Raw genomic sequence first — 19809 nt, forward strand, 5'->3', positions numbered from 1 at the left:
TCAGTGTTAAAAATTGTTTATAGCTCTATAGATTTTAAAACCAGAACTAAACTTACCCATGGACTTGTCAGTATAGAGTGGAACAATTTTAGGTTTTTTGGTTACTGAGACATCTCCGGTTGGGTTCTTCTTGTTTTGTTTTGTTCTGTTCTGTTCAGTTTTGTTCATTTCATCAGTGTTACTAATCTTGTTGCTCATGTTCGAAGACCTTTTAACCTGTAAAGACGAGAAAGATTTCTATACCTTTTTATTGCCAATGAAGTTTGCTAAATCAGTATTTTATTGAGTTCTACGAACAAAAACCTCTGCACTACAGTATTCCTGGTTTACCTATGGATACAACATGCCTCATGCATTGCCTGCCCTTTGGTGTTATATACATACACTAGCTAGCAAGATGTTGTTCGTGTTAGCATAACTTAGCATATGCTAGCTAGCATTTTTGTTTTTGTTTTCCATGTTGACTGTTAGCCTTAAGGAAAAAAATGTATTCTCTCGGGGGAGGGACGTGGGTGGGGGAGGTGAGTCGGTGGGGGTGATGAAACCGGTTTATGACGTGGCTTCTGTTTGCCATCACAACCAAACTTTGTCCTATCAGGGAAGGCAGTCACGACCTCAAAGCCAGCATTGGGTGCTTAACTTTTTGCTACCCAGCAGAGGCCAAATGGATGATGGAGTCTTCACCCTTTTGAGGATGGGATTGGTCCTACAAACGTGGGCTCCACTCACAGGGCCTATAGCTGAGGTTCCTAAAACAAAGAAAAATATGCCCGTTCTTACCAAGCTTCTCCTTATTCTTGGTTTACTTTGGTTTTCAGTCAGTGATCAGTGTTATTCTCATACGTGTGTCTGTGTCTGTGTGTGTGTGTGTGTCTGTGCGTGTGCGTGTCTGTGTGTGTGTGTGTGTGTGTGTGTGTGTGTGTGTGTGTGTGTGTGTGTGTGTGTGTGTGGGTGTGTATATATATATATACACACACACACTGTATATACACACTGTATATCGTCTCTGTAGGGTGGAAACCTCATATGTCCAAAACTGTTACTTGTTTGGATTCAAATTCAAAAACAGCAAAAGTTGCAGATGTACAAGCTCAAAACGCGGCGCTTCGCGGCGCGTTTCAAGCTTGTGGATCTGCTACTTTTCATGCTTTTGTGTGACGCTGTAGTATGTAGGGCGTTAAAATGTGGACATATGAGGTTTCTGCCCGACAACGACGATATATATATATATATGTGTATATATATATATATATATATATATATATATATATATATATATATATATGTATATATATATATAGATGTGTGTGTGTTTCTGTGTGTTTTATGTGAAGGAACGGGGTTAGAACCCCACCCCAATGCCTCCAGCCTTATGCAAGACCTGTGTGCTGTTGAAAGTGCCATTGATCAGTGTTATGCTTTTTTCTTCACAGATGTAGCCAGTATTATGTCCCTCTGTGTTACACCACGCCAATATTGACTAATGTTTGTTCACTTGCTTGGACTTGCGTTTTCACAAACAACATGGGTTAAAATAGGTCGTTGACCGTTACTATGCTTCACAGCATTTTAAAAGCCTGCCACTGATACATTGTTTGACTATGAGATGACATGGCCTTGGAATAGTAAAGTTACATTACGGCGCTTGTGTGAATTATAATTACCTTTTCATATAATGTACCTATATGAAAATGTTTACGTATGTACTGTATTACAGCGAATTATAAAGGTTGGATAAGTTTGGCGGATGGCACAACTAGTGGAACCTTTGGCAAAACTTTACAATGGCCTTATCCCAGAGCCAGACCCAGGTAAATGCATTGTAATCAGACAATAATATAACAACTGGCACTGTGATTTATAAAAATCTTAATACATACAGTAAGGTTGTTAAGAAGTATTTGGAGGACAAAATGTGCAGAAGTGTAATTCTTTGCTCTAAGTCATTTCAGCGTAGTAAGTAAAACGTGTTAGGGAGATTTTCATCACATAGCCTACATACACAGGTTTATTGTTTACATATAACATTCTCCCACATGTAGAGGGCCATTGTAAAGCCTTTTAATTGAATTCCTACATGACAATATGGTACTCCCCATAGGCTACTAATGGAAAAAACAAAGATGAACTTAGTAGCATGGTGAGATAAGTATCTTAGTATACATTGACTGTCCCCAGGATGATAAGCAGGGAGATTTAACCACATCAACCCCTGTTGTGGGCATGTCATTTTAGTTCAACATTTTTCAAAAACATTCAAATATTTTCTAAATTTTCAAAATAATTCAGAAATAGCTGGTTTTACAAGCTGACAACGCGTCAACTCGCAATGTGTTGTGAGCTTGTAGATTGGAAGTTTTACCTGTTTGTCATACGATTAAGTAAACTGTATGCTATTAACACCAGCTGAACAAGGGTAGATTATTTCTCTACTCTTATTATCAGATGTTCCAATTGAACCATCATTTAGATCTAAATTTAGTTCCAAAGTCCGTCTTATAAAATATTTTATGATTGGCGAACATGAGTTACCCCCTCCCCCCCTTACAAGACATCAATTTTCCTGTCCTGATTATGAGCCATTGAGCTGAGTTGAGTGCACTTGCTTTTCTTTCTTTTTCAAAGAAAATGGTGGCAGGCTGTTCCGTAGTCCAGGTAACAAACTTTAGTGAATGTGGTCCCTGTTTTATGAAGTGTTTTAAGTTGTTGATTTTACCTAACAGTGTTCTTATCCAGTTTTGTTTTTCCATGCGTGTCCTGTGTATGTTTTTCTTCTTTTTTTTTTACAATGGCAGTATTAGAATCCCTTACCCTGGTTAAAAATGTGTACCGGTTTAGTTTTTAGAGGACTTTTTATATTTATGTGTCTTATTTTTATATTTTCTTTTATGGTTATTTATTACACATTGTAGTGTACAATACTGTAGTTTGAATTGATACAATAATATATTTTAGTATGAAAAATAATCTGAAGGCAAACAGAAATCCCAATGTGTGGTTCTGGGAGATTACGTTTGTTTCCAAAAAGAAAAACACACAAAAAAAAATGTATGTAAACACAAATTCAGTTTTAAGCTAAAATAAAGGAGAAACAAAAAAAGACGGGAATGAAGTGAAAATGGAAACTGTTACATGTGCATCCGCTATCAGGTCCGCTGGACCTATTCCTTGCGTTGTTATGAAGCTACTGAAAAACTAAAACTCTGTGATTTAAAAAAGCATGAGTCCTTGGTGTTGTCATGAAGGATCTTGTTATGAAGATGTTGCCCCTGCCTCCCCAACCCCCCCCCCCCCCCTTTATTTCAAAACCAAATTTATATTGTTGTGCATCCCTTTGTTCTGGTCTGTGCCAAATTGTCACATTGTACTGTTATGTCAAAGGCTACATATTGTTCTCTTAAACCCCCCCTTTTGAACCCACTGTCATTTTGTATTGTTTTTATTTTAGTTTTGCTCCAATTTTATGACTCCCCCCATCACAATAAAAATAAAAAATATAAGCAAATACGTTTTGGAATGGCTTGGTTCAACTCTATGATGCATTATACTTTTTGTCACTGGTTGCTATAAATACTCAATTAATTTTACATGACCATATTTTCACAGGTGTGTTTAGGACTTGAACCACTGCGCTCTGTCACAATTTTGTTTCTCCAACCTCTGGTAACGCCAATCTGGCACCATAACTAACCCATTATATGCACATGTGGTCATCTGAATAATTTGTCATGAGCCAGGAAAAACAAGTTCTGTAGAGGTCGAGAGTAGTACTACTATACTTATAGGACCATACCTATGGTCTGGCATGTTTTGCATATTGACAACTCATCGTATACTTGACATTACTGCAAACCATTTTCCAAAACATTTGTGTGGTCAAGGTTAACAATGTTTTCCATTCATTTCAGTAAGATAATGAAAATCAACTTGCAGAGACTTTAAAATTGCTTGATAGTCAAGTGTTTCTCAATGGGTCTTTTTTGGGCCAGTGCCCCTATCCAATATCCAGGTCCCTTACTGTCCCCCACACCCAATTATCCTTTCTCTGCAGGTACTTGAGCAGAGGACCAGTCTGTTGCTGGGAGGGTTCCCTGGCAGTTGGTAAACTTTAAAGGAAGCCTGAGAACACAGTCGGAAGAAATAACGGAAGCCCTTCCTTGATTTTAATGAGCTACAAATGTGTGGTCAATACTGTGGTCTTAAAAGACTTTGAGCAGTACATCAGTAGTATGGTTACAGAAGCTGTCACTTTGATCATCAACTTCATGTTCAAATGTGTTTGAACATGAAGCCGATCCAACCAATATGTCTGCTCAGGAATGTGTCCAAAAACAAAAAAATCTCCATGAATTCAAGGCTTCATGGAGTGTGTAATTGATAGAAAATAAGTAATTTTTGGGTGAACTATTCTTTTAAGCGTCTTGTTCAGGGACACTTTGCTGAGGCCTGGGATCGAACCTGGGATTTATGGCTTGCCAGGCAGGATCTCCAACCATTCAGCTATGGCCACATCATCAGCAGAGATTCTAACGCAGTTCTACTCTGTAACAGTAGTTATGATAAAGGTGAAAAAAGATAATAGACCTGTGGGAGCCAGATTGCTCAAATGCAGACTTTCCCATGATCTTGTGGTCTGAAGTCAAGAGCTCTTCCGACTGAGCTATGGATAGAGCAGCCGTGAATAAGCAGAAGTCACACTTTCACTTTCCCACCCTCGCCAGAGTCAAAAACTTTATATTTGAAATCCGAACGTTTATGTAGATGAACGGGTCAAAAATGGAGAAAGTGCAAACACCAGGTTGAAGTTCATCCATGACGGTCATGACAGATCCAGACTGCACTAGCGATTTGTTTACATTCGACCGCATGGCTCATTTGCATAAGACGTTACCATATTGATTTTATCCCACTGTTGAGGGTTAGGGTTATGTTTTAAATATTTAGTTTAAGACTTACTGTAGGCTGCCTTGCCCCACTGGAATACAGTGACTGATATGAATTAATAATATACTGGACCATACGTAAAATGAAGAATACCATGTGATGTCAGTGACATTTTATTACAAATGAAAATAAAAATAAGAAACAGTGCAGTAACAATACGTTTTCGTATAGCAGCAATTTTGTATGTACAATATAAATATAAATATATTGTCTGGCGGAAACCTCATTATGGCCAAAACTGTTACTTTTCAGCATAAACATTCTAAAAAAGCAAAAACAGCAGATCGACAAAAAAAAACAAGACTCACGCAACATAATTTGGCAAGACACACTATCTCCGGTTTACTTCCTGTATCTGCATACCTGCGTGAAGTGGGCGGACCAACCTGCTTCCGGTCTCCTAAAAAGGCGTCCGCCCACTTCACGCAGATAGCTACGCGAGACGTGAGACTATGCAGATACGGGAAGTAAACCGGAGATGGTGTCTTGCCGATTTTGTTTTTTCTTGTTTGTTTTTTTCAGGACTTTTAAAAAGCGTATGGTTCTCAAAGTGGGGTCCGGGGACCCCCAGGGGTCCTTGGGGGGGTTCCAGGGGGTCCCCAGCAACATTTTATTATTAAATATGGCTCTTTTATTGCTTTTTAATGGATCCTATGTAAGTAAAGCCTGATAAAAGTGTCAAACTCCCAAAATCCACCAGAATACTGGAAATTACATCTACTCTGTTTAAATATTCCTGGGGGGAGGGGACCCCCAGCGTGGTCAATGAAATGATGATCATGGACTCAGGTTCAATGAAGGTGAGATGAATGTACTTATTAGTACAGACACAAGAGTCTTCTGTACTAGTTGTCTTTTATAAGTTCTGGATTTGTTATGAATTACACTGTCCTGCAGCCTCTCCTGCAGCCTCTTGTCCACTGAGAATGGAACAAAACAATTAAAATTCAGTCTGTCAGTCTGTCAATCTTTGCCTTCCTCTACATCTTCCTCTGTCCTTACAGGATTGGGCCCCATCCTTTTTCTTGGGTCTCCAACCCACTGGGTCATAATCACTGTCATGCTTTTGCTCCTCGTCTGCCGAGTCACTGCTGCCCAGATCTTCCTCATTCTCTTCACCAATGCATAACTGTCTCTCTGATTGGTTCACGTCATCTGACGTGATCACAGCATTTTTCTTAGGCCTTCCTCTAGCTCTGCCTGTGCACTTTTTTCTTTTTCCCACCTTCTCTTCATCACCACGATTCTTAGCGTTGCACAATGTGTCCTTACTTGGCTCAGCCTCCTCAGCATCAGCAGCACTTCTCTCCATTTCATTTGTCTCATCTTTTTCCGTTTCAGACTCATTCCTACTCGGCTTTTCCATCTGCACTTTTATTCCTGGGTCAGGGACTTCTTCATGATAACGCTGGATGTGACTCTTCAGGCTAACATTGTGATTAAAGGACTTGTCACAGTGCTGACACTGATAGGGTTTCTCTCCTGTGTGGACACGCATGTGGGATTTGAGGCACACCTCACATACAAACTGCTTTGCTTTTGTGTGCACAACCACATGTCTCTCCAGTGCATAGTTACAGGGAAAATCCATGTTGCATATGTGACAAATGTGTCTTTTGGGACCTCTGTGACTCAGCAGGTGGTCACGGCGCTCTTGGACCTTGGCAAACACCTCTGGACAGTCAGGACATTGATAGGGCTTCTCTGCAGAGGGATGGCTCTGCTCATGGACAAGTTTGTCATGCCTCGTTCTGAAGGTTGAGCAGCAGTACTTACACACATGCTTGTAGCCATCGTCATGGATCTTGTTGTGAACTTTTAGCTTAAACTCACAGAAATATCTCTTGCCACACACAATACAAGAATAGGGCTTTTTGTACCCACACGTGTGAGCCTTCTGAGTCTGGCTGAAGAAAAACGTTCCGCATTCAGGACAGAGTTGCCGCTGTCCGAATGCGGACAGAGGCAATGTTTTCTTATCTGTATATTTGTCATCTGTATCCAATTCACTATCGCTATTTTGTCCTTCATCTGCAAGCTTGTCGTCTATATTGTGGTGCTCCAGGGGATCCAAAACGCTACAAAAACTGTGGTCATCCACCTCCTCATTTTGTCCTTCAGCTGAGGAGTCTCTTTCATCACTAAAACCAATCATTTCAGTAATGGCAGCAGCAGAACTCTCTGGATCGCTGGTGCAGCTGAGAGCGTTACCGGAGGGCACTGCCTGTAAAAGATAGATATAGAAGAGATGAGCAGTAACGTCTTCAGTTGAAATAATTCTCTTACATTCATGTGGTTAGCTTGGTAGTGTGCCCCTCTGCAAAAAAAAAAGTGGGCTAAGAATTTGCACGTGTGCTGTAGATTTTCTATTAGCCGGGCAAGGATTTAAGGGCTGCATGTCATTCTGGTGGGTAGATATTGGGTGCAAAATATAGGCCATAATATTGTTATGCATTCCCAACTTTGCATTGTTCCCGAGTAGGCTGGTGCCCGACAGGCATAGGTTTAGTTATTGTCAAAAGATATAAGCTAATTAGTTGGCTACAGATAATTCCCTGTTAAAAAAAATGTATCTATAAAAAGACCCATGGTAGGGGAGTCTTAAAAAATAAAAACTCTCTGGAGCGATGAAAAGCGGGAACGAAGCAAGTTGGGATTTGGGAACGCATACCTGTCTGTCTGTGTCTTTTATGCCCATATTAGTCTTTCTGAATATGCCCATGTGTTTTTCTGTATTTCAATGTTCCAAAGTTTTTTTTCTCCCCATCATAGTATATATTTGGGGCTCCAGATTATAACACCGGCTTGTGTTTTTCATAGAGAAGGTACATATACCTAGTCCACATTATACAGTGAATTCATGTGTATTGTAACTCTGTATGTCAATGAAATACAGACTGATTTATGACAAACACAAGGGGGGTGTAACCCGGATTATAGAGGTATTACTTAATAATAAAGCCACTATATTATTCACTCGAGTTAACTTATTCCTAAAAAACACAAGAAAGTATATACAGGGGAGAAATAGCAAGTCCTAGCAGCAAGTCCATAATGCAAGCTAGAAAATAGCTGGTCAATTATTATTAGGAATAGAAAGATCATAGTATGGCTGTTAAAACATTCCACTTCATGGACCTAGTTCTGAGTGTGCAGTATGTGTTTTAAATAGATTCCTTCACATCAATATTCAAGCTTAATGTATATGAGGAATACATTAACTAGCTATTTAAAATACCTTCTCTGTTTGCTGACTCCTCCAGTTTCTGTTGAAGTGGCATTGGGGACACGGCTGATAAACAGTCAGGAAGGTCTCTCTTATTCTCTTCTGCACTTCACACATGGAGCTGCACACTGGACACTCTTCAAACAGCTGGAGGAGACAGTCTTCACCCACAACGTATTTAGGGACATCGTTTATGGAGGGTGAGGCTTGTCTGCTGAAGGGCCAGAAGAGAAATAGGGAAAAAGGGGACAAGAAACCCCAAACTAATGATTTCATCAATGCCAGAGGTTACACTAGTGTTATTACTACTACTACTATTACAGTATTATACTACTACTGTATACTAGTTCTATTCAACCTGCCTTCACCATTATGCTTTGGAGCTGACTTACGACAGTGTTGACTCTGTCAAGACAGAATGAGCAGGGATGTAAGTGGAGTCAGGGTCAGTGACCTCAACGGAGTCTCCATCATATTCATCAACATCATCATCTAGTTTCAGCCGTCGTCTTTTAGAGGGTTGAGCGGGCTCCTGGCGTGTTGAGCTGAGGATTGAAGGTGGTCTTTTCCAGTGGACTGATGTATCAATGCCAACACTCACATAAAGCACACTTGTCTGAGAACCTAGTTAAAAAGCATAGATAAGTAATAACTATACCATTTTAGATAGATAAAAAGCACGCCATTAATAGCTGCCAAAACAACATGACAAGAATGGATATTCTGAGCGACACGCCACAGAAATAACTGGAATACGCACTTATGTAGTTGCTAAATTACCAGAAATATTCCATTTGACAAACCTTGACTTCTGATGGGATTCGCTAGAGTGTCCTTGAAAAGCTGGGTGCCAACAGATATCTTCAGTTGTGGGTCAGTCTGGCAACCTATGTCCCTGGAGATTTTGTACTGCAAAAAAAAAAACAAGAACAAATTGGAATATGGCAGGGAATGAAGTGAAGCAAAGAATAAGCAATCTTCTTTCACTTGATTGTAAAGAGTGGGTAAGAAATAGGCCATGAGAAAATAATCAATTTCGATTAATTTCTCGTCTACAACAGCTAATTAAAAAACGTTCTTATCAATATTCGCTACAGTAGTCTGTTTGTGTGCGTTTAATCAACGCCTACTCAGACCACAGCGCACTTCTAGTTGGCTGTCACTCTGTCACACCCCACCCTGCAGCAGAGGCAAAGTTGAACTTTTCTCAATTTTACATTTCCTTTTTTTTTGTATCAGAATTCATTTTGAGTGAAGGTACCATAAAACTGTTGAGGATGAAAACACAAGTTAATTAGGGTATAATGGCAGTTCATAATACATCTCATTGGAAGTAGGGTGATTCAATAGACCACAAGCAATAACCCATTTAGATAGATAGATAGATAGATAGATAGATAGATAGATAGATAGATAGATAGATAGATAGATAGATAGATAGATAGATAGATAGATAGATACTGTACATATATAGATATATAGGTCTACACAGGATAAACTTACTGAATTTGAAGGTAGGAAAAAATCTGCTGGGTTTGGAACAGCATCCTCTTTCAGTCGCAGCTGATTGTGTGAAACAAATCCCAGCTGAACCTGGGTGAAGTTCTCAAAGCTTTCAATGGCGAAATGTTTGTCACAAACGTACAGGTTGTTTGTGTTGGTGGTTGAAGAGCGACCCATGGTCCTCAGCCAGAGCAGCGCTCTTTCCCCATCCTTCGGGAATCCGTGTAACCCGGTGGTGCTCTTGCACTCAAAGAAAGCACATGTACGACCCATAGTTGGTGAAAATAGGAATATATATCCTACAGAATCCTTTAAAATACTAATGTCATTAAACACAGAATTTGAAAAAAATAATTCAATAAAATACAAAAGAACTACTTGAAATTGAAAGATCTAAATAACCCCCCAAGAAAAGCCAACCCCGGAAAAGAAAAAACTGCAGATTCATCTCCAGAATTTCCCCCTCCAGTTATTGAAAAATATCTTCACATCTGGTCTTCATTATTTTGTTAGTTGTGAGGAGTGATGTGTGGAGGGTGTCTTCTTGTGATGAACTCTAAGAATTGGGAAAAGACAATGAAAACAATAAATTCACTGGTGACAGCTGTATAGGAACAAAAACATATACATTATGCCAATGTCCTGCATCATTAGTTGCAGTCAGAAATATTTTTTTGCACCATGGTTAACCATCTTAAGCCTGATGTCCCTCTTTTGGGCATGCCATAGGCAAAAATGTAAAAAGAGCTTTTTCTTTTTTTAAACAATGCCAAATGTTTAACCCCATTGGGACATTATAGGGATCAAGTGGTTACAGTGTGGTGAAACCCTAATAAAATTAATAATGGGTGTGTTTGATTTAGTGGTGCCAACATGCACAGACATTGACTTGTTGTTGGCAGAACTTGGCACACATGGCTCATGGGCACACCTACACCACAACACCACCATTAATAATATGATTAGCTGCAGCTCTGTTGCTTACTAGCCTGCCATGTTTTTAATCATCTTTAGTTTTTAACCTGGACTGGAAAACAAACCTAGGGTTACTTTCATACCCCTAAATACCTTTCTGCATTGCATTCTAATAGCTGTTAGCCGCAATTAACTGGTGCTAAATGCCAAAAGTAGCACATATTTTTTTAAATACCGGTACTCACATCTCCCTCGTCTGTATTGTTGTCTTGGACTAAAAGAGGTATGGTGTCCAGTCCAGCTGTGTACCCACTGACTGACACACTGTGATCAGCAGCACTCACTGGATGTTGCCATCAACAATTTATTCACTTTGCAGGTTGCATATCCGGTCTAGAAGGGATACGGAAACGGTATTCTCTTTGGATTTTCTGGTGGTTGGCATCCACGGTCGATGCTTTACCGCCACCTTCTGTTTGAGGACTTACTTAAAATCTGTTCCACAAACAAATGTATTTTATGAATTAAAACAAATGATACACCTCCGCTTGATCGATTTCCTCTAATGACTGCTGCCCCAATGATCTTCATTTGAGCATTCCAGTTGAGATTGACTGGAATGGTAGGTGCAGGCCACTCATTTAGCCCCACACACACACACACACACACACACACACACACACACACACACACACACACACACACACACACACACACACACACACACACACACACACACACACACACACACACACACACACACACACACACACACACACACACACACACACACACACACACACACACACACACACACACACACACACACACACACACGATACGTATATTAGAGTGTAAATTGTTGAAATGATGATCGTGGTCTTCATCTTAAAAGCAAGTTAATTGCAGGTAACATTTACGTATGTGTTAGTACTGAGGCAAGAATACCAATGAGTCCTCTGTATTCCAAGCCAGTTGTCTAGATAAGTGGTTCTCAACATGTGGGTCAGGACACCCAGATGACTGTAAAGTGACAATGTAAAGACTTTTAAGATCTTTTTAATACATACAGGGGGGAAAAATGAAATAAGACCATTACTGCATCAAAAGTAATCAACAACCTATACTATAAAAACTTGTCAAACCTTGGCCAAATTGTGATAATAGCTGTGATAATTTGTGATAATAGCTGATCTACAAGCTCACAAAGCCTCGCATTGCGAGGCGTTGTGAGCTTGTAGACTGGCTATTTTCACAATATGTATCTGTGGGACTGAGTCAAACAATGCCTCAACTCCTACAATTCCAAGTGCTTGTCAGGATGGGGGGTCCCCAGATCAAATATGATTATTTTGGGGGGTCGCAGCCTGAAAAGGTTGAGAACTACTGGTCTAGAAGTTTGGGATTTGCTATGAATGTCTGTCCTTCAGTCTGTCAATATCTGGTAGAGAATAAATTCCATGCTCAGGCAACAATGATGACAGTCGCAACATTAAATGCAGCAGATCATCAGGAAAAAAAGGAAACTGTTGTTAAAATACACATTTATCACATTTTGTTCAGCCTGGCCTTCATCAGATGAATCTTCCATTCAATTTTATAACCACTGGACGGTCAAGGACTCATTGATTATTTTTACACTATTGTGTGTACATAGCACATACACCCAAACCTGATAGAGGAAAAAATGCTCAATTCATGATAAGGCACTAGTACAGAAGATAGAAAGCCTTTCATGTCATTGTATAGAACACAACATTAGAAGTTCTACTCTGATCGGTGCAGTTTACACACAAACTAAACATCCACTGATCACTGACAGCGACACAGGTTTTGAAATGGTAACAATGTCCTAAACTGTAAATACAGTTGTGAGTGTGGAAAACTAACAGGAAACAAGAACATTGTATGTGTAATTATAACAAGATCCTGCTGACATTTACAATATTCCTGTTTAATTAACTTTTTGATGATACAGTATTATATACTGTAACTGGTAAAGGATCTGCCAGGACACGGGGACATCATTAAGGGGCGGCAAGGGGCGGCCGCTATGGTCAGGGGCGGCCATAGCTGAGTGGTTAGTGAGCCCGCCTAGGGAGCCAGAGGCCCTGGTTGCCCCAGGTACGATTCCAGGCCAGGCCAGCAAATGTGTCGATGAAATGAAATTTGTCCCTGCGCAAGACTCTTAACCCCTAATTGCTCACAGGCCCTCATTGGAAACAAGACCGTAAGGACTTTCATGAACGGACCTGTTAAAGGAATTATCCTTATCCTTATTAAGTCAGTCATAACCAAGGTGAACAGGTGTCATATTAAAAACGAAATATCAAGTAGATCCTGCCAAACAGTCCAATATGCTCTCCCTTTGAGCTTAACATTTTAATTATGATACTCTTTTTTCCCCCCCAAACTTCTCTGCCAGAGCATACAATTAATTTCAACCTCAATCATTCTTCAGCAACAGCAACTAATCATTCAAGGGAGTGATTCTCGACCCTTCTAATTTCAAGGAACTGTTATCTCTATAGCTAACTATAGGTATACAAAGTAATAGTGAAACTGATCAAAATAGCAATTCTTGTTGCTCTCTAGTGGTATTTACTTGTACATTTAACAATGTTGCAAATAAACTATGAATAATTGGAGATCCGCTGGAACCCTCTCAAGGACCCCTGGGTGTCCCCAGACTCCATGTTGAGAGCCACTGATTTACAGCACAGCCAGACCAATGGATTCTACTTTTGCTTTCCTCTGTCCTTAGTCCTTACGGGATTGGGCCCCACCTTTTTTCTTGGTTCTCCGCTTCTCTCCCGCTCTCTTCGACGGTTAAAAATCAGAGCCACTGTCATGTTCTTGCTCCTCGTCTGTTGAGTCACTGTTTCCTTGGTCTTTCTCATTCTCATCACTAATACATACCAGTCTCTTCAATTGGTCTGCGTCCTCTAAAGCGATCACTGCATTGTTCTTAGGCCTTCCTATAGGTCTGCCTGTGGGCCTAGGATATTTATTTGTACATTTGTCTTCTTTCTTTTCCTCCTCCTTATCACCACCAATTCTCTCTTACTTTTCTCAGCCTCCTCAGCATCAGCAGCACTGCTCTCCATTTCATTCAGCTCATCTCTTTCCGTTTCAGACTCGTTCCTACTTGTCTTCTCCGTCTGCACTTTCTCCCTTGAGTCAGGGACTTGTCCATGATAACGCTGGATGTGACTCTTCAAGCTAACATTGTGATTAAAGGACTTGTCACAGTGCTGACACTGATAGGGTTTCTCTCCTGTGTGGAGGCGCATGTGAGATTTGAGGTGGCTTGACTGGGTGAATGAGCGCTGGCACACCTCACATACAAACTGCTTTGCTTTCGTGTGCACAACCATATGCCTCTCGAGTGCAGAGTTAGAGCGGAACTCCATGTTGCATATGTGACAACTGTGTTTTGTGGGACCTCTGTGACTCAGCAGGTGGTCACGGCGCTCTCGCATCTTAGCAAACACTTGTGGACAGTCAGGACATTGATAGGGCTTCTCTGCAGGGGGATGGCTCTGCTCGTGGACAAGTTTGTCATGCTTCGTTCTGAAGGTTGAGCAGCAGTACTTACACACATGCTTGTAGCCATCCTCATGGATCTTGTTGTGAACTTTTAGCTTATACTCACATACAAATCTCTTGCCGCACACAATACAAGAATAGGGCTTTTTGTACCCACATATGTGAGTCCTCTGACTTTGATAGTGGAAAAACCTTCCGCATTCAGGACAGAGTTGGCGGTCAGAGTCTTCGTTGTTCTCATCTGTATTTGACTCAATATACTCCAGGGGATCCCAATCACTGTCTGAATTGTTATCTCCACTATCCACCTCGTTACTTTGTCCTTCATCTGCAAGCTCACTGTTTACATTAGAGTCATTGTCATGCTCTTGCTCCTTGTCTGTGGAGTGACTGTTGCCCTGGGCTTCCTCATTCTCATCACTAATACGCAAGTGCCTCTTCAATTGGTTTGCGTCATCTGAGGTGATCACATCATTTCTCTTTGGCTCTCCTCTAGGTCTGTCTGACTCTGTGGGCCTGACACACATGTGGGATTTGAGTTGGCTTGACTGGCTGAATGAACATCTATATTGTGATTCTCCAGGGGATCCCATACTGTGGTCATCCACCTCCCTATTTTGTCCTTCACTTGCGGAGTCATTTTCATCACTAAAACCAATCATTTCAGTAATGGCAGCAGAACTCTCTCGATCACTGTTGCAGCAGCGAGCGTCAACCGAGGGCATTGTCTGTGAAAGATAAATAGAGAAGAGATGAGCGGTAATCTCTGCAGTCTTTCATTGTTACATTCCATGCATATAACTTGGTGGTAGAATTTTCAAGGTGCACTGTAAGATTTTCTATTGGCAGGACAAAAATGTCGAGGATCGAAAGGCCAGTTTGGTGTGTCGATATTGGGAGGTGCCAAATATAGGCAATAATGTAATTGTATCCATGATCAGATGTGATAGATTCAGTGGCTGCACTCACTGAACTGAAACACAGAGAGTTGTTCACTGATCAGACAACTCGACACGTTTGTTCTCTGGATCGCCCCTCTGACAATGGGATCTATACTCCTGCCGGCACTCATGCTGAATACAAGGCACATTTGAAATGTACCTTGTATTTCAATAATGTAAACATGTTTATTTGATTGATGAATGACCAAAACTACAGTTTAGTAACAGGACCCACTTCAATCTGACGAGCTCGTCAGCGGTCTGATACAATAGTTGATTCAATTAGATTATTAGATTAATTACAAAATTCTCTACTGTATATATTATCTCTGGAAATTTGTGTTCAAAGCACATGAATCAATTAATTCATTCTGCAGTTTGTATTAATTGCTACAAGTTTTACTTCCTACACAAACGTGTTGGCTTGTGTGTTACTACATGCAGGGACAAACATACTTTCCCTGGAATCAGGCTATGTTCACTTAACTAAATAGTTGTTCATTTGCATGGAAACACAGTACTGAGAGATAGGTTCCTTCAGTTAAGGCCTTTGCAGACAGGGTGCGATTTTTCGCACGGAAAAAACGGACATCATTTTTTAAATTAACACATGGTTTTCTATGACCTCATGCACACCGGCTCCGAAGTTGCCGTGCGGCAAGTGGCTGCGGCGATGCGTTTTTTTTTCTTCAATTGAACCCAGTTCGATTCGTACGTCTTTTCGCATGCGGTAAAAACTGATTGACTAATCGCACCCTGTCTGCAAAGGCCTTTACTTCAGTGAACGAGATCCCAGCCCTCCTGTGCAGCATACTAAAATATTCAAAATAAGCCCATTGGCTTCTTCCTTTTCTTGCACAATAACTTTTTTTTATACAATGTGCTAATAAACTAAACTAATAAACTTCTATCTATCTAATCTAGTGCCATTCGTAGCATTCCTTGTGTAGGTAGGTACAATAGAGGGCCTTTTCCTGCTGTACTGTGAGCATCCATCAGTCCATCTGAGATTTCCACTCTCCTCATCCGTAACAAGGCATTCCAGACAAGTGCCCAGATTATACACCGGGGTATAAACAGGTGAGCCACATTTAACCTCAGGTATAGTTTGGCGGGGTGGTATATTTTGGGCTGGTACACCAGGTCAAAACGTCTGGCTCAGTAAACAGTTATACGTTTGTGACAGTGAGTGTATGGTACATTCCTCTCTTCTAGCTGTTGATTTTTGCTCTAGCCAGCACCTCAACCACAGTATAATGTGTTTTATAATGCGATTCGTTTACATCAATATTCAAGTTTAATTTCAATAAGGACATAATGGATACATAACTAGTATTTAAAATACCTTCTCTGTTTGCTGACTCCTCCAGTTTCTGTTGAAGAGGCATTGGGGACACAGCTGATAAACAGTCAGGAAGGTCTCTCTTGTACTCTTCTGCACTTCACACATGGAGCTGCACACTGGACACTCTTCAAACAGTTGGAGGAGACAGTCTTCATCCACAACGTATTTAGGGACATCATTTATGGAGGGTGAGGCTTGTCTGCTCAAGGGAACACAAAACAAATGTCATCAATACTAGAAGTGATTTTTATACTAGTAATATTATTATATAGTTACTACCTTATTCACTCTATACAACTGGCCATTACCATTATGCTTTGGAGCTGACTTACGACAGTGTTGACTCTGTCAAGACAGATTGAGCAGGGATGTTCAGCCGTCGTCTTTTAGAGGATTGAAAGGGCTCCTGGCGTGTTGAGCTGAAGACTGAAGGTTGTCTTTTCCATTGGACTGGTGTCCCAACACAGACACTCACAGAAAGCACCATTGTCTGAGAACCTAATTAGAAAACATAGATAATAACTCTAAAGCTTTAGATAGCTAAGGCATAAAGCAGCTGCAAAAACAACAAGAAGAATGGATATTTGGGAAACACACCACAGAGATACCTGGAATATACACTAAATTAACAGAATTATTCCATTTGACAAACCTGCACTTCTGTGATGCACTAGGCTGCTCTTGGAGAGCTGAGTACCAACAGATCTTGTCTCCCGATTCAGTTTGAGGTCACCCTTGTAGAGCTGGGTGCCAACAGATTTTGTCATTTGGGGGACAGCCTGCCAACTAATGTCCCTGGAAGGTTTGCACTGCAAAGAAGAAACCCCATCCTATGAACAAATTGGAACATGCCAGGGGATGAAGCAAAAGTGATCTTCTTCTCGCATTTGATTGTAAAGAGAAGGTAAGAAATAGGATGCATGCAGTTGCTCAATCTTGATTAATTTCACATCAAGGCTACAACCGTTTAGTTTAAAACATTATCAATATTCGATACTTTCCATACAGTGGTCTGTTGACCACAGAGTTAGAGTAATGTGTTATTAACCAACAGACCAAATTTGAATGATGAAAAACATCGCCCTGAGCCCAAACTAGATACATACACGTTGTCATAGCTATATCGATGCACATAAAACCATTATAAATCATATACATTAGCCATGGATCACAAGACGGTCATCTGTCATGACCGTATTGGATGAACTTTAATATAACGTTTGCACTCTCTCTCTTTTTGTCCCGTACATCTACATAAACGTTCAGATTTCAAATATAAAGTGCTTACCCCATGGCCACGGATGTAACAATTATGTACGGGCCCTCAGAAGTACCCATATGTTCCGTATTGTTCAATAAAAAAGCATTTTAATCCGATCGGTGGCCAGTTTTTCATAAGAGTTATACTGTATCAGAGTGCAATACCCCTCCCAACCGATAGAGTCACGCAGTTGAAAGCATACGGAAAGAATGGCCACCGAAAGGAATAAAATGCTTTTTATTTAACAATACGGAATATACGGGTACTTCTGAGGGCCCGTACACAATTGTTACATCCGTGGCCATGGGGTAATGCACTTTATATGATGACAGATGACCGTCTAGGGATCCAAGGCCAGCACAAGCACTGTAGGTCGGAAACTTACGGTAGTCGTGCCGACGACGGTAGCAGATGCCGGCGGCGGGACGGAAGTAGGAGGGAGGGACACTGTGGGCTCAGCACCACTCACCAGCAGCAGTTTCTCCATGAAACCGAGCTGTCTCCGTTGAAGGTTCGAAAAGCTATCCTCAGTGAAGTGTTGACTGCAGAGGTAAGCAGTGGAGCTGGTGATTCTCAGCTCTCCGTCACCGTAGTGGTGTCGCTTCACAAAATCTATCCATCTGTTCTTCATTTCCTCGTTCTTTGGCAACGCGAACAGTGAAATGGAACTGCTCTGACGAGCCTGGCATCCAGGGAATACGCATTTGCGCCAAGGAGCCATGATAAGCAAAACGTTAAACTGACAAAAACTGTGTTTCAAAAAGCAAGTAGGCTACTAGCGACTGCACACTAGACTAGAGTGTAGCTGTAAGGAAGGACTCCAGCACTGTTGCCAGAGTGTGCGATAGAAATAAGCAACGAGGTCTATGAGAACAAGCCCAAAATAAATTAAGCGACTGGGTCACACTTTAAACCAGAGCTTGTAGATCTGATATTTTCAAAAATAAATATGGAATACATTTTTTAAACATTCTAACAACACAAATCTGAGGAACTACACTTAAGCCCCCCAAAACGCAACCCGCAACTAACTACCAATATTTACAAGCGACTGTCAGAAAAGCAAGCTCAAAGTCGCTTATAATAAGCGGACATGGCAACACTGACCTCCAGCTCCAGAGTCATGAGATGTTGACTAGAGGACTGATCACTGCTCCTGCTTCAGTGGCAGGCTACCTCAGAGCGCCCTCTGCTGGCCGATGCTACCCAGCTAGCAAAATCACATGTTGAGTGTTGTGTGTTCTAAAAGAATACATCCGCTGGGAAACCAGGATCGTCATAGCGATAGTTCCGTCTATCCACTGTTTAAATCAACACTGAATGTTGAGTGTTCATGATTTGTGTGTGAGATTTCTTTTTTTTTTTACACAGATGTATACACACGCACGCACAGTTATCAATAGGACAGTCACACTCAGGGATTTAGGAAATGAGATAGATCATTTTATTTCAATCTCTTCTTCCAGAACAAACACATCATTTCAACCTCAGTCAGTCATTCTTCAGGAACAGCAAGGACACCCAATTTGATATGCATCGGGTCATGGATCCCTGCTTGATAAGTTTCATATTTCTGGGACCCCAATGTACAAGAAAATTGTTTAATAACAGGATCCTGCTTCCATTTGACATTATTCCCTCATTATTCTCTGTACTTGATAATGTCAAGGAACTGTTATCTCTATACTTAACTAGGTATAAAGATAATAGTGAAACTGATCAAAATAGCCATTCTTGTATGTTCTCTTTGTATTTACATGTAATAATGGTGACTACTGGGGGGTCCCCGGACCCCAAGTTGAGAACAACTGATTTACAGGACAGCCAGACCAATGAATTCTACTTTTGCTTTCCTCTACATCTCCCTCTGACCTTATGGGATTGGGCTCCACCTTTTTTCTTGGTTCTCCGCTTCACTGGTTCAAAAATTGGGTCACTGTCATGCTCTTGCTCCTCGTCTGTTGAGTCACTGTTTCCCTGAACTTTCTCATCACTAATACATAACAGTCTCTTCAATTGGTTTGCGTCCTCTAAAGTGATCACTGCATTTTTCTTAGGCCTTCCTCTAGGTCTGCCTGTGGGCCTATAGGATTTACATTTCTTTGTACATTTGTCTTCTTTCTTT

The 19809-nt window shown here is 40.8% G+C and overlaps 4 protein-coding genes across 8 annotated transcripts in view; all 4 read right to left on the reverse strand.

Moving 5' to 3' along the window:
• Positions 1–5899: 5899 nt before the first annotated feature.
• LOC308093391 (uncharacterized protein) lies at positions 5900–10927 on the reverse strand (the record flags this gene model as incomplete). Its single annotated transcript, XM_080439727.1, has 6 exons — positions 10834–10927; positions 9674–10229; positions 8974–9079; positions 8563–8794; positions 8183–8384; positions 5900–7168 (listed from the first exon to the last, which is right to left on the reverse strand). The coding sequence occupies exons 2-6, from the start codon at positions 9944–9946 to the stop codon at positions 5900–5902; spliced, it is 2082 nt and encodes a 693-aa protein (XP_080295853.1). The 5' UTR covers positions 9947–10229; positions 10834–10927.
• A 2201-nt stretch (positions 10928–13128) lies between these two features.
• On the reverse strand, positions 13129–18502 carry LOC308092871 (uncharacterized protein). Of its 2 annotated transcripts, none has more exons than XM_080438977.1 (5): positions 18070–18502; positions 17076–17232; positions 16756–16921; positions 16424–16622; positions 13129–14865 (listed from the first exon to the last, which is right to left on the reverse strand). In XM_080438977.1, exons 1-5 carry the CDS (start codon positions 18403–18405, stop codon positions 13567–13569), a joined length of 2157 nt encoding a protein of 718 aa, XP_080295103.1. In that variant the 5' UTR covers positions 18406–18502; the 3' UTR covers positions 13129–13566. The 2 variants fall into 2 exon arrangements, with proteins under 2 accessions (XP_080295103.1, XP_080295102.1); XM_080438976.1 differs by having other exon boundaries at positions 17076–17253; positions 18070–18501.
• Positions 18503–19285: 783 nt separating this feature from the next.
• The window catches only part of LOC308092867 (uncharacterized protein), a 31257-nt gene continuing 30733 nt past the window's right edge, over positions 19286–19809 (reverse strand). Inside the window, exon 9 of the transcript XR_013933812.1 lies at positions 19286–19427. The gene's annotated coding sequence lies outside the window, so the exon portion shown is untranslated. The remainder of the gene's footprint in view (positions 19428–19809) is intronic.
• Positions 19441–19809, reverse strand: part of LOC308092869 (uncharacterized protein) — a 67466-nt gene continuing 67097 nt past the window's right edge. For all 4 annotated transcript variants that reach the window (XM_080438974.1, XM_080438969.1, XM_080438971.1 and 1 more), the window contains exon 8: positions 19441–19805. In XM_080438974.1, the coding sequence (XP_080295100.1) occupies positions 19524–19805 (282 nt within the window). In that variant the 3' untranslated portion in view covers positions 19441–19523. The remainder of the gene's footprint in view (positions 19806–19809) is intronic.

This window comes from Gymnoscopelus braueri, assembly GCF_963280865.1.
Source record: "Gymnoscopelus braueri genome assembly, chromosome: 10".
Classification (NCBI taxonomy): domain Eukaryota; kingdom Metazoa; phylum Chordata; class Actinopteri; order Myctophiformes; family Myctophidae; genus Gymnoscopelus; species Gymnoscopelus braueri.

What these genes read in the sequence shown, in the direction of transcription:
- LOC308092871 (XM_080438976.1), bottom strand. Translation starts at nt 18,405, where the DNA reads ATGGCTCCTTGGCGCAAATGCGTATTCCCTGGATGCCAGGCTCGTCAG. An exon ending in AGTGCATCACAGAAGTGCAG is followed by an intron (nt 16,922 to 17,075) that starts GTTTGTCAAATG and finishes TTTTCTAATTAG; the next exon opens with GTTCTCAGACAATGGTGCTT. An exon ending in TTGACAGAGTCAACACTGTC is followed by an intron (nt 16,623 to 16,755) that starts GTAAGTCAGCTC and finishes TCCCTTGAGCAG; the next exon opens with ACAAGCCTCACCCTCCATAA.